At 37.1% G+C, this 14150-nt stretch overlaps 1 protein-coding gene across 1 annotated transcript; it reads left to right on the top strand.

The window, feature by feature from the left end:
• Nucleotides 1–5844: 5844 nt before the first annotated feature.
• On the top strand, nucleotides 5845–8224 carry LOC116184034 (leukotriene B4 receptor 1-like). The gene has a single exon (XM_031505816.3). The coding sequence runs from the start codon at nucleotides 5845–5847 to the stop codon at nucleotides 6853–6855; it is 1011 nt and encodes a 336-aa protein (XP_031361676.1). The 3' UTR covers nucleotides 6856–8224.
• Nucleotides 8225–14150: the final 5926 nt, after the last annotated feature.

The following is a 14150-nucleotide window of genomic DNA, read 5'->3' as shown; positions in this document are numbered from 1 at the left end:
AAATATTCCCCCAAAGCCCTCTCAGATCTGGGCTAGTCTAGTAACTCTGGGGGGCTGTGGGGGTAATTATTTCAGCTACCAATTTCTGCCAGGGAAAATTCTTCATTTAATGGAGAAATTATCACTATTCACAGTCATTTCTAATATTATATAGAAATTCTACAGAAAAAATAGCTCACATTAAAGAATGATCAAACATTACCTGTGCCTGAAGTTTGCATATCTTACACTTTTTCCATTCAGTATATTATGTGTGTGTTTACTAAATAGCTGTTAGTGTGGCTCTGTGTAGCATCTCAGAATGAATCCTGACTACTTTTTGTTTCAGATTAAGAATGCTCGGGCAAGACCATTCTGAAGGGCAGCGTGGCACAGGGTGCTGGTTTCTCTGGCTATGAAGAACAGAATGTCAGGTATGCTAATTACTAAGTGACTGAGCATACAGGCATTCCTAACACATATGTGGTGGCTGCTACAGAGCAGAAGAAAGATCTTTGTATTCCCCATAAAATCAGTACAGTCTGCTAACTGCAACACAATTAACCTGACACAAGGCCACAAAATCAAGACTTCATGTCACACTGGGACCAAGGTTAAGTCATGTGTAATAAAGGAATTAAATAAGTCTTCAAAGGTGCTCAAATCTGCTGGACAGGGTTGTTTCACAGCCAAAGAGATCACAATTTGATCTGCTTTTTAAAGAGAACACACAAATGGAAGCTACACTGAAGGACCAAATGTTAATGTAGCTAACAAACTTTTCAAATTTTGTTCCTTCAGAGGCATAGAAAATGAAATTTATTTATTAAAATTAATGTTATTTTTTATCACAGAGGGACCTATCCTTACCAGATCAGTTAAAACAGAATGTAGCACTGGAAATGGGCACAAATCAGAAGTGAGAGAGCTAGAAATATGAATATTTAGAAAATAAAGTGATATACAAGACAAAAACAGACATTGTGATTTTCCCCCATAAGTTTATTGAAATTTTATTCACAATCACCTAACCTTCTTATGTGAAAGAATCAGTTCTGTGGAAAGCCATGGTCTTGAACGCCGTGCAGAGAAAGGCAACACCTCCGGGCACGCAGGCTCAGCCAAAAAACCAAGGGCTGGTTTCCCAGTGCCACCCTGTGTTGCAAACACAGAAGTGCACGGACAGCCCCTTCCATGGGCAGAACAACTGGTGCTCAGGCACTGCAGGGTATCTGCTCGTGGGTTTTTAATCACAGACATTGATCATATAGCAAAATAATATTTACATGCAATACATAAACAACATATAAATGCCAGTAGGTTTGGCTAAACAGTTTTCAAAAAACAAGTAATGTTTGGCAGCAAATCATCCAAGTAGTATTTGTCATCTGTAAGTTATTACTCAAAAGGAAGAGCATGTAAATGGTGTATTTGATTTACTCAGTAGCAACCATGGTGCCAGATATACTTTTATACTTAAGGATTTTGGATAGCAGCAGTTTGTGTACAAGTAGCAACTTAGTAGTAGCTGATTTAGAATGGGGAGTCCTGCCTTAAATTGGAACAAATCTATAAATTTACTGTTCAAAAGCTTGTACTGTAACAGGACATTATACATTCATAATGTCAAGAAAAGGCATCTATAAGTTTTTCCATAATCTCTGCATAATTGTTATTCATATTCCTGCTTGTAGTCAGAATTATGACTACAGTTTTCCGCTATCTTCATTAACACCTCTAATCTAATGCACCTGGTATGTCTGTAGAAGGAAAACATTTCTCTGTGGTTTTCACCTTGGAAACGTTCTGATTGTCAGTGATCAGTCTGTTAGGGCAAGAAAGGTGCCAGGATGTAAGCATGTCTGATGCACTCACAACGGGTGCCTTGGAAGCATTTCCCTGTCACAAATCCTAAAGCAGTTTTCCCTGAACATAACAATCAGGAAGTATTTTCTCTAGTCAGCCCTATCTCTAGCCAGCCAAAAAACTGAACATAACAAGAAGGAAATCTTTTCTCATACAAATTTTTAATAATGTTAGGATACTGATTAACAAAATGCAGACAGAACAGAATATTCCAAACTTTATAGTGCAAAGTACACATCTTTTATTACATTCTGGAGCTGATCTCAAGTTCTTCCTTAAGTTATTTACTCTGATAAAGCAGCCATGGGAGTGTTCTTATTTGTACTTGCTGCCACAAACACTGCAAGAAGACTGTAAAACTGTCTGGTGTGTGTCTTTTCCTACACTGCACTTCCCTTTGCAGTGATTTCAGAGCAGAGAGATGATTAGCTACTGCACATCCTCATGAAATCCCTCTTATATAGGATCCCCTCCTGTAATCAAGAAAGCAGCAATTAGATCAGCTGTGAAGTAGACCATACTTCTCTGATCAAGGCAAAGGGTGGCACTTTCACACTGTCCTCAGTAGCACATGGACTTGAGTTTGTTATAAGACATTTATACAAATCCTGCAAATACACCTCAATGCAGTGGCTGAAAAATTGAGGGGTTCAGGCTAATTACTTTTTCTCTTTCACATTAAGAATAAATGAGGTTATAACCTCAATTTGCAGCGTCTCATAAGATAGGTGATACTTGATAATCATTAATCTACAATCACTTACTAGACAAAGATCCAGGGGATCCTTCTGATGACAAAATGTAAAGAGGATTTTAAAAGTCTTCTTGATAGAGTTCTAAATACAAGTTCCCCATTGTGGATTTGCCATTTTTCGTGTATTAGCTATTCTGTAAATCCCTACAAGGGATACTCTTATGGCATGGAAGGATGGACACACTTTGAGCAGAGGCTCTTAGGCCAAAGACTCTCAGCATTTTGAAGTGAAACACTGTTTCTCAGAATAAATGTGCAAGATGTAGAAAAATCAATTACAATTTACATTTAGGCATGCAAACCCAACTGGTTGAAAATGCTCAGTGGTAGTGTAAATTACACAACATCCACCAGAGGGAAGCTCATACATTCATTCAGAGGAAAATAAATAATTTGAAGGATGAGAGAAACACACACCTGATATTTAAGGCTAAGCAAATTCTATGCAAATTGTTTCATAGCAGTAGCATGGACTTTTTGAACTTTGAAAGTTTTCAGAAATTATTTGCCAATCTAAAAGTAACAGACTTACAGAAAGTTTCCTGGATTGATGACTGACTTTTTGCACTACATATAATATGCATGCACACAAAAAACTTAAACTGTGTTTTTTAAACATACAGATGCAGCCTAATTTCACTGCTGTAATGAAGTAGACCAGAGCTTCTGTGATTCAAAGTCCAAATGCGTTCATACATTAAAGCCCACCCACATGTGGCCACTAGAGTGAGTAAGATACTGAATTGTTTAGCTACTGTTGTTTTTAGCAGTTATTGACTACACTATATTGCTCCCCCTGTTTATGGAAATATTTGGTAAATTGCCCATAATGTTTGTGTACTACTAATTTAAATTTCATAAATAACAGTCTTAGAGAATATTAGAATCAGCTGACAGTCTGAAGTTTTCTTAGTGATCCAGGAGTCATATAGAGCTGTTCAGAAACATGCTCCTGAGCTAATGTTAACTCTAATGTCTGAGATACTTAGTCTATTAGCCTAGCTTCAGAGTCTTAGTTCAACACTTCTTAGGAATTTTTCTGAAACAGAAATTCCAGACTGCAGCTGCAATTGAGAGATCTTTATTTCCTTGCTTAAATGAAAGACACAGCCAGATGTAGAGGCCATTTGGCAAGCAAACTTCAACTCAAGTGGAGAAACGTGTTTCTTGAAAATGCAAGGCCAATGCTTCAGAAGTTTAGCCACATACATACACTACTGGATTAGAACTATACTTATACCAATGGTTGTTCAGACAACTGCTCTTTTCCATCAAAAATAAAGTTATAAAAGAATCCTACAGAGGTGTCACACAATGGTACAGAACATACAAGTCCTTTTAGTGATCCTTTGTAGATTGATGACTGGCCACAAGATTGTAGCTACACATAGAGCACTTATTATTACATAAAAATGTACTTATCAGCATGCCTTATTGTTATCTACAAGTTCTAGTAGTTAGTGTGTCTTACTGCTACACAGGACTTTTAGCAATTATCCCAGCTTTCAGTTAAGCAGAGTTTCTAGAAATCATTGTAGCTTTCTTTACTATCTAGAGTCTTTGGTTGTGTAGGCTTTTAGTCACCTGAGTCCTCTGCAATTCAGGTCAAAGTCTTGATAATAAGTGTGTGACACAACAATCATAATCTAGATTGACTTTATAAAGAACCTGCCAGTCCCTGCAGCACTGGGTGACAAGAGGTACTGGACCTCTCTCCTTGGTTATCTTTTTCCAATAAAAATCTGCAATTTACTTCAGTCTACATATGCCACTTTCAATAAACTAGTCTATGAAGAATCTTCTTCTCATTGGAAGAAGAGATACTGCCCAGCACTTCCTCCCGTTAGTTAATTTTCACATGTGGTTTTCAGAAATTCCCTTCAGAATACAAACAACTTGTTTCATTTTTCCCCTACCCGATATTTATTAAATGTAGTTAAAAATGAAAGGAACTGGAGTCATGTATCAGATTAAATCCCAATTAAAATCTGTATTACACAAATAGTATTTTGAAGATATAATACTTAACTTCAGTGGGGTTATTCTGGATTTACTTTTGATCTCATTATACTCTTACGGGAGCAAAACCGGCTAAGCTGCTTTGGGGGTGCTGATGTTACAATCCTTTTTCCTCTGTGAAAAATACTTTTTGACTTAATGCTATGCACTACATTTGCTGGGTTTGTAAAATTAGGGAAGAAATCTATAAATAACTCCTTTGTTTCTGTGAACTTTTTTTAATGGTAAATACCCTTCCAGTTCCACTTCTTGAATATTTCTGTTGGCACTGCTGTTCTAGTTCCGCCTTTAACATTTTAGAAATGAACTTCAAAAGATGTTTTGAAATCAGGATAACAAAATAGTTTCATATTCTTTGACCAGACTCTGAAGAACTTATGATTCATTTAGGATTTGAGTACTCCACTGACTACCAAGTTTCCTAGGAAAACTCATAAAAGTCATAGCCCATTGCTGGCACACAGCAAGACAGTAACATAATGACATCTTTTCTCTCTGACATGGAGCATTTCCTCCTATAACTCTACATCCAGACTGAATACTCTGATGGTTATTGTTTGGTAAAGAACTGCAATTTCCCAGAGAATACAACTCCTACCCACTTTGTTGTACAGTACAGTTCAAACAGTTTATTTCCTTTATGCCAGGGTATTTCTGAAATATGATTGACTGTTTTCTGATGAATTAAAAAAGATGATATTAAGGTAGTAAGCACAATTTTTTCTGCTTTAAAATTCATGTCAAACATATAATGCACATTTGTCATTTACCTGACACCCCTCTTTGTTTTTTGTTTTTATAAAATGAAGTGCCAAGTTATTCAAATGAACAAAAATAGAATAGCATAAAAAGGATTTCTTTCTCCTCACAGTTGTTGATTAGATCAGTAGCACCAAAACAGTAGCACATTTCTTTACATAGTCCCACTTTAGAAAGACCACCAACATGCTGTAAAATTTGCTGATATAATGGATGTATAATTAACAGCAAAGTCAGGTCCTGCAATGTATTTTTACTTTTGCTTTGTATGCAAAAATACCCATCCTCCTAAACAACAGGAACTGCCATATGTGGTCAGATGTCTGTAAGAGTGAGCATGAGGATGTGAGCTCACAGTCTGCATTAGCCTTCAGAACATCATTTAGAGGAGAACTTGCAAGTAGTTCACCAACACCTGCAGAATAAAAGCAGAGCACAGAGCAGCCAAGAACAGAAGAATTTCCAGAATGAGTCAAGGTGAGGAAAGCAGTGGCAACTCAACATGGAATATTGTGAGGTCAGTAGTCTGCATAATACTGGGCTTGTCATTTATAATTGGCACCCCTGGAAACTGCATTGTCATCTGGACTGTTTGTACCAAAATGAAGCAAGTGTCTCTTTCAGTCCTGCTGATCTTGAACCTGGCCATTGCTGATATCCTTGTACTGATCACTTTACCAATCTGGATTTACTCTTTTGCTGACTCCTGGGTTTTTGGAGTCATCTTCTGCAAATTGTTGGTTTTCATTATTTACTGCAGCATGTATGCCAGTATATTTCTGATTACAGCACTCAGCTTGGAGCGGCTACTGGCTGTGTTTTACCCTTTCACAATTCAAACATACAGAAGAAAAGGAAAAGTTTATTTGATTGTACTCCTCATTTGGTTCCTGTCTATTGCCTTTGGCATTTCTGTCATTCCATTTCAAGAGACAGAAGAAATGAACGGTCGACTTCTGTGCACGTGCCGCAACTACTCTTCTAATAGACAGAAAGTGTCTTTTCTTCTGCTGGAGACCCTTGCAGGTTTTGTAATCCCTTTTTTAATTATTTGCACTTGTTATGTGTGTGTTGTAAGAAGAATAAGCAGAATGACTTACCAATCCAAGCGGCGATCGGAGCGTCTCATTGCCAGCGTCGTGGTGGCATTCATTCTGTGCTGGTTCCCTCACCACATCTTTAACATCCTGGACATCATTTCAATTGAAATAGAACTCTCTAATGAGGAGATGTCTTTGGCACTGGAAGAAATTGTAGACAAAGGAGTGTACATCTCTGGAGCACTTGTATTCATCAGTAGCTGTATTAATCCTCTGCTTTATGCTTTTGCTGCACGAAGGTTTCAGAACCACCTGAGATTTGCCAAGATATCAAAGCTGTTTGAACAGATCAGTCAGACTGTAACAGAGGAAGACAAGAAAAGAAGTCTGGTTGTAGCCAAACATGAAGATCCTTTGGTAGGCACAGAAAATCTCTAACAAGGAACTCAGTGAATAATCTGTGTCATTCCTTCAGTAGTCCTTTCTCCTCATTCTCTCAGTTTCATTTACTGAGCAGTCCAGGGAAAGACATAGAGAAAGAAAAGCTTTTTGGATTTTTTTTTTTTCTTGTGTGTTTTATAAGAATTTCCATTAACAACCTTGTTCAGTTCATAAGTTAATATTCACATCATGAAATGAGCACTATTTCGCTGTTGCTGAGAACCTCAGCAAGGTAGCTAAAAGCTAAAATTGTGAGGAATACAGCATTGTTACTTTCCATTAAAATTATTTCTGATTTCTAGAAAGTCTGTATGCAGAAAGCAGAAAAGAACTGCATGTGGAAAAGAGAGACTTTGAAAGCTTGAAACCAATGAAATTAAGTTTTTTTTTTCAGAAAAAAAAATGTTCCATGTTCAAAAATCCTTATATAAAGTTTTAAGAAATTAAATTCTTTATAAGGCTAAGAATGGTTTTAAAGTGTACTAATGACATAATGGGTTGATGGAAAATTCAAAGCTAATTTTTATTCATTACTATATTTAGGTTTGAAAGTAATAAGGGTTGTTTACACAGTCAGGTTCATCGACTGCATTATCTTGGGGTAGTAGGTTTGAACAAGTCAAACGTGGAGTATGAGAACTGTGTTGTATGGCAAACATCACTGCAGGCTACATGCTGTATCTGATGGCAAACACATTGCAACTTCAGTGGCAATCTGATGTATGAAATATATGTACTTTGAGTATCCTCAAAAATTTTGATTCAAAGAAGTTAAGCTTCCAAGATATCTATTAAATTGTGGAAGAATTGGATCAGGCTCAGGTGAGGAAGAAGGAGACATCCTTCCTATTATTTTTATGTGTAAGAAAATTATGGTTGTAGTACAAAGTGTCTCATATCAGAAGAATTTCAACTTGCAAATAAAAGAATTATATTTTTTCTTCTCTTATAGAGTAATGGACTTTGCCATAGGAAACCAATAAAATTAGTGTTTGCAAGGGCTTTAGTTTTGTGAATGTGTGTAAACTCACTGTGAAAAATTGCATGGCATCACATGTTTGCTTCTGAAGTTTTATTTATTTCAATTGTGCCTAACATTTTTTACAGTTGCTTTGTAAATTTTTAAGTCAACAATTTTTAATAAGATCAAGATAACTACTGATTACAAAGCATATTGTGGTTTCATATTGCTTGTTCTGGACAGCTGCTAAATAGCTACATTACTGATCTTTACAAAGAAATTACAAATACTAACCAGACATTAATTTTTGAAATTTTGAATAATTTTGGATTTTGAAGTGAAGGATATTTGATTTGTATTAATTTAGCTTGTAAACTGAATAAACATGGGGAAGTAAAATCCTTAGCTGCTAATGGAAGACTATTTCTCTAAATTTTGCATATGTATTTGTTATCCCTTCTTCTTACCAAAAAGTATTTTTTCTCCTGAATAGAAGTCCACAGCACAGAGGGTTTTCCTTCAACAGGACTCCTTCACTGAAATTAGAGCAAATTTTAGCAAGATCTTGTTTAAAGTAAAAAGTAAGGAACAGATGAAACCCTTTAGACTTGACCCCATCCTTTACCTACCACTCTTTTTCACCCCTCTATTGGCTGTTAATTATTATAGGACATTCAATATAGCAACGTGACATTATCTCACAAAAAAAGCAGCAGGTTCAGTTATCTACTCATAAAAAAGTGAAGCTGTATTTCCCAATATGTTCTTGAGATAGGAATCACTCACTATTCAACAACACAGAACAGACCAGATTTACTATCACATGAGCACTGCAACTGAAAGTTTAGGCTACAAAGAGTCAAGCATTTCACAACTCACAGTGTGAGAAAACACCCAGGCAGACTTTAGTACAAGCTGCCTGACCAGTGTTTTCCTTCCTTTCAATCTGTGCCTGAATTTTCTGCCTCACTATGAATTTTTCACATTTTCTCCACTGCTTTTTACTCACAGTACTGAAGTCCTTGTACATCAGGAGGTCTATCAAAGAGCTAAAGCTGTCCCTCTTAATTTCTCATTAATAGTCTTGGTTCTATGTCCAGTGTACAGTCATCTCTAAGAACTGTGATTCTTTTGAAGGCAGTTTGAAAAGTGTTAGAACATACTAAAACAGCAACATTAAATAATTGCATTTTAATGTAGAGTTAATAGAGTTAATTCTTGCAGTTGGTATGCACAGTTAAAATCCTCACTGATTTAATTTTTTTGTCAGCACAACAGTCATGTAACTGGGACCATAAGAGTCCACCTAAAAATACAAGCAGATGACTTGGTTGTCTGCTGCTTCCTTGAGCAGGTACACATCAGGCCTAGCAATGCAGCCAGACTTTGCACTTCATTAGTGCTAACACACATCTATCTGTTGTTCAAGTTAGATCAAAATAGTGACCTGCTAGTAACTCGAGACACACTCAGATTCTCCTGGGGAAATAGAGGCTTCATGTCATTTGAGTTCCTCTATTTTTTATTTTTTTCCTTCTTAACCTTTCTACCCTTGTTTATGAGGTCTGCTGAGTGGTTTCAGTGTCCTGCTATTTCTCATGACACAGCAAGGCAGAAGGCTGAGCTAAGAGAGGCCACTTCAGTCACCTGAGTGAAATCACCTCAAACTGCACTGAAGTACAGGGAACATGATGTGGAGTCAGTGCAACACTGCTTAGAACACTGAGTACTAGGAGGTGACCAGATAGTTTGAATTTCTCACATTTGTAAAAATTAATCATCTTCTAACAATTATCTCTTAACATTTCAGTATTTCATGCCCTGAAATGTGAAATGTGCTGCGAACATTCCATTGGGTTACATCAGGATTTTTTCACTGTAGTAGGGTCATGCTGCTCCAAGTGAATTCATGTTATATTAAATGGATTGAAGGAAAGCCTGAGGAATTTTTAGTTAATAACCCAATATACAAGAAGGATAGAAAAGGACATAAAAAAACCACATCAGTCTTACACTATTTGTTGCCTATTGACATCAAAATGTTTCTGTAAGCATCATGGTAAAAGAGTTGTAACAGATACCTGGATTAAAACAATGGAGCTTTGTGAATATTTACAGGCAACTCACAATTTAAGGAGTAGCACAAGGGAAATCAGAGATCCTTATTTGCAAGAAGAAACAGGGCAACCGCACTGTACTAAAGAAAAAAAAAATTAAACCTCCAGAACATTTTCTAGGAAGAAGTAGAGCAGAAGACATGTTTTAAAGACAGTTAAAGCTGCAGTTATGGAACTCGTAGGGTTACAATTAGCAAGACTAAATAAAAGATTTGCCTGCAGTGCCTGGGTGAAAGGAATAAAAGAACCTGGAAGCTAACAGATGGCACAGAAACAACATAGAAATCCAAATTCTTTCACATTCAAGCAAAAGTCTGATAAAGAATAAATAATTTAGAAGATGCAGAAGTAGCAAATATTAGCAGTGGTGAAGGTTTTCTCTACAGGTTTGTGTACAGCTCTTGTATAATTCTCTTTTCTGCATATACTGGGAAAAGGGAAGACAAAGGAAAACCTATTGGCTTTTTTACATAAGAAATAGGAAATAAGTAAGAGAAATAAGTTAGTCAAGAATAATAAGAATAATATAGACTTAAAATGAAACTGAGAAGTTCAGCCATGAAAGTTGAGTATAGAAAGAGAACAGACAGGGAAGTGAAAACTATTTAGATGCAAGTCCGTTTCATATTTCTGTGAATGCTTTCTTATCAGATCAGTTAATCACTGAAACAGTTTCTTATTAGAAAACTTCTCATTATGATCCACACTGGTGGTCAATAGGTTCAAGAAAAAAAAATCCAATAAACCAGAGTTTAGAGAGACAAAAGCCTGTCCTCTAAGAGGGTGTGTAGCTTATGCTGCTCCTGTTAGCATTAAGAGCTGGGTGTAACCAGGGCTATGATGAGGGACATCAGGATTTCAGGGACTTTAGAAACTGTTTACAGTCCTAAGAAAGTTCTTGCTCTGGTAGGTATGGAGATAAGAGAATCATATACTATTGAATTCTTTTGTGTCTTCTTTCCCGTTAAATCAAAGATACTAAAAATCATGTGGGTGGTTCTTAGGAAGATTCAACATTTTAAAATAGATTGAAGTTGAAGAAATGTTCAGATTAAAATAAAATTATTATTATGGAATATGTCAAGTGTCATTAAAATGATGGAATTATTGAAAAAGATGCCATGAAGTCTTCAAATACAGGTTAAAGAGTCAGAGCTCTTAAATTAGGAATCTCAATTATACATCTGCTAAACAGCAAAATCCACTTATTATTTATCTAATAGAAGTCAGCTATCAGAACTACATCTTGATTGCAAAAGTAACTGGTCAGTCTTCAGTTTTGGCTGCACCTGTGTAGGTACTAACAGTGTGTGCAGGTAGGTGCATCACTATTTCCACTGGCTGTTAACTAGGAACTAATGTGAACTGCACTGAGACACCTACAAACAGTATATTGTGATTAAAGTGAAGGGCATGTCCAGATGGTTGTAAATTGGAGGATTAGAAGTTTAGCCTGCTCTACTATATAATTTCAAAAGTTACTGTAATATTAACATCTACTGTATAATTCCTAGTGAACTAGGTCAGCAGTATCTGAAACTTAGAAGTCATGGACAGTTTTTTAAACATTGCAACTAATGAGTTATGTTAGTGCCTGTCAGATTTAAAAATACAGCCAACAGAGCTTCAGCTGTGCTGTGGAAGGGAATAGTATGAAGTTAAATCTAAGGGAAGCATTTAGCAGCATAAGATTTTTACATGCCTTGTTCTCTCCTGCCACCATGTGGCTTTTCCATTTTAAAAAGTTAGGCTTCATTTTAGTAATCTGGAAGTCACTTAAAAAAGCAGTGAAGGACCTTGTTCATTGTTTCAGTTGTGAACCATACTTGAGGTTCAGGCCATTGAGACAGAAATGTTCACAAAAAACTAAAATAACATGTTAAGCATTCACCTTCATTTCAGAGTGATCTAGTAAATCACTTTCTTGCTCTTCAGGAGCCTAAGCCCACATTGTTCAAACATTGCATAATTAGGCAATCTGAGAATATCTGACAGAACATAATTGCCTCATGCCAGTCTGTAAAAAGGCTGTGCTGTAAACAGCTTCTCCCTGCCTAACCAACCATAAGTACGTTAAGCTGGACCTTGACTTGAATTTGAGTAGCTCACATCTCCTGCCAGGTGATATTATTGATTTCTAGCCTTTTGGTAGTTTTGAGATGCTCCCAAAAAGTATCAAAATGACTTGACTTCCTAGTGGTTAAAATTAGAAATGGTTCTTGCAGTCTTAAAGATATCCATGATAAGAAAATTGCAAAAGCTTTGCCTTTAAGAAAATAAGAGAAGTGTTAGGAGTAAAGCAGAAGACAGAATCAATATATTTGGTTTCAAATACCCTTTTTCTCTATTGCAATGTTTAGTTTCTATATGTAATGGTTTTGGTGTCTTTGAACAAGCCTTGCCTTAATCCTCTTATATTTGTCATATTAATCAGAAGAAACTGATTTTGCTGAAGAACTTCTCATAGCGCTTCTAGGAAGAAGACATAATGAATTAAAGGTTTCTACCCAATAACCATTTCCCTAAATATCCATTCTACCTCAGATTTGCATTGTATGCTACACTAAAACCCAACTATTTTACATTACACACCTTATTTTTTTCTTTGACAACTAATGTAAAATGAAAATTAGAACCAGCCAGTGATGACCAAGCAGACCACAGCTGTCAGTCAGGGTGACATCAGAAAGTCAGTCCATAGGTCAGGACCTGTATCAACAAGGTACATGGCCAAGCACAGGCACAGGCAGAACTCAAATGGGCACTCCAACAATGCAGGTCAAGGAAGGGGTGAAGCTCCAGGCCTGAATTTATATGGATTCCCAGGCCAAGAGGCAGGGTTTGAGAGTGGACGGTCTTTAAAAGTAATCAGTGCACTTGGGGACCTGATACATTTCTAGCAGCAATGAAAGCACAAAGAACAAGAACAGGAAAATGCAAATTATTCAAGGAATAATGTCCATAAGCCACAATTGCCATTTTATGTAATGGCTTATGTTAGGCAACTTTGTAAAAAGTGGGGGAGCATCTTATAAAAAATGATGTTTCTTTAACATTTCAAGGCTGCTATTTTTTCACTCATACTCACATTCCTTTAATATTGCAAATGAAGAATTATAATATAAAAACTTCAGAATATTTTTCCTACATCTCACCCTTTTTCTTCCTTTGATTCTTCAGGTCTCATCACAGTTTTTCTGTGTTTGATACACAGAAAGATGCTTTGCTCTCTCCAAGATACAGAAAATTACATCTTTTAACCACTGGAAATACATAGAAATTCTCTGAGCACAAGAAGTAGGAAAGCATACGCTGTTCTGATCACAAAGATGTTATCACACCCTGCACTGAGAATTTCACCTGCTGTGGGTCACTGAACTTTGGCTTGAGTTAAACAGACAATTAAATAGCCCAGTGTAACTGTTGGATTGGCCATGTGATAGGATCTTTCATTTCATTTCATAGTACCATTGGTTGAATAAAGTTAAATATTTAGCATCCTGAGCATAAGAGCAAGAAAAGAAAAATTCTTGGTATGTGTTTGAAAACATAGCTATGCATTTCCCAAGCACCAAATTAATATTGCATTGGTTCTAGAGGACTTGTTTCCTTGTTGCTATATAATTTAACTCCAGTATATAGTTTTAGGCACACTGATAATTTCACGGAGGGTTAGTGGTGTAATTTGATCTTTTAAATTACTGGTGTTATCTGCAAGTGCTAAAGTGTATCAAAAGCAATGAAGCTGTTTAAGAACCCAGGGAATATTTTGCTGTGTTTTTCCCTGTGGGTAGGGAGCTGTGGGAGGTGAGCAGGCGTCTAGGCTGACCTATGGCAGTGTGGTCTGTCCAATGCTTTCCTCACTTACTCCCAGTCCTCCTTACAGCAGGGGACATCACACCCTTTTTGTGCTTCACCTTCTCCTAGAGTTGCTGGGTTCCTAAATGTTTATGGCAGCTTGGAAACACCGTTTCTGCAGGAGCTGGGCCAGCCCCGCTGCCCGGGCAGGTCCTTGTGGCTCCCGCTGGGCCAGCCCCGCAGCAGCCCCATGGACACAGTGAGACCACCTTGCCACTGCCTTCTGTGTGCCAAGGAAATCCCTTCTCTGTGCCACAGACACAGTGAGACCACCTTGCCACTGCCTTCTGTGTGCCGAGGAAATCCCTTCTCAGTGTGCCAGACACAGTGAGACCACCTTGCCACTGCCTTCTGTG

The sequence above is a fragment of the Lonchura striata genome, chromosome 11 (assembly GCF_050655825.1).
Source record: "Lonchura striata isolate lonStrDom1 chromosome 11, ASM5065582v1, whole genome shotgun sequence".
NCBI lineage: Eukaryota > Metazoa > Chordata > Aves > Passeriformes > Estrildidae > Lonchura > Lonchura striata.
Note: the sequence above shows the minus strand (reverse complement) of the source record. Positions and strands in the feature narration are given on the sequence as shown.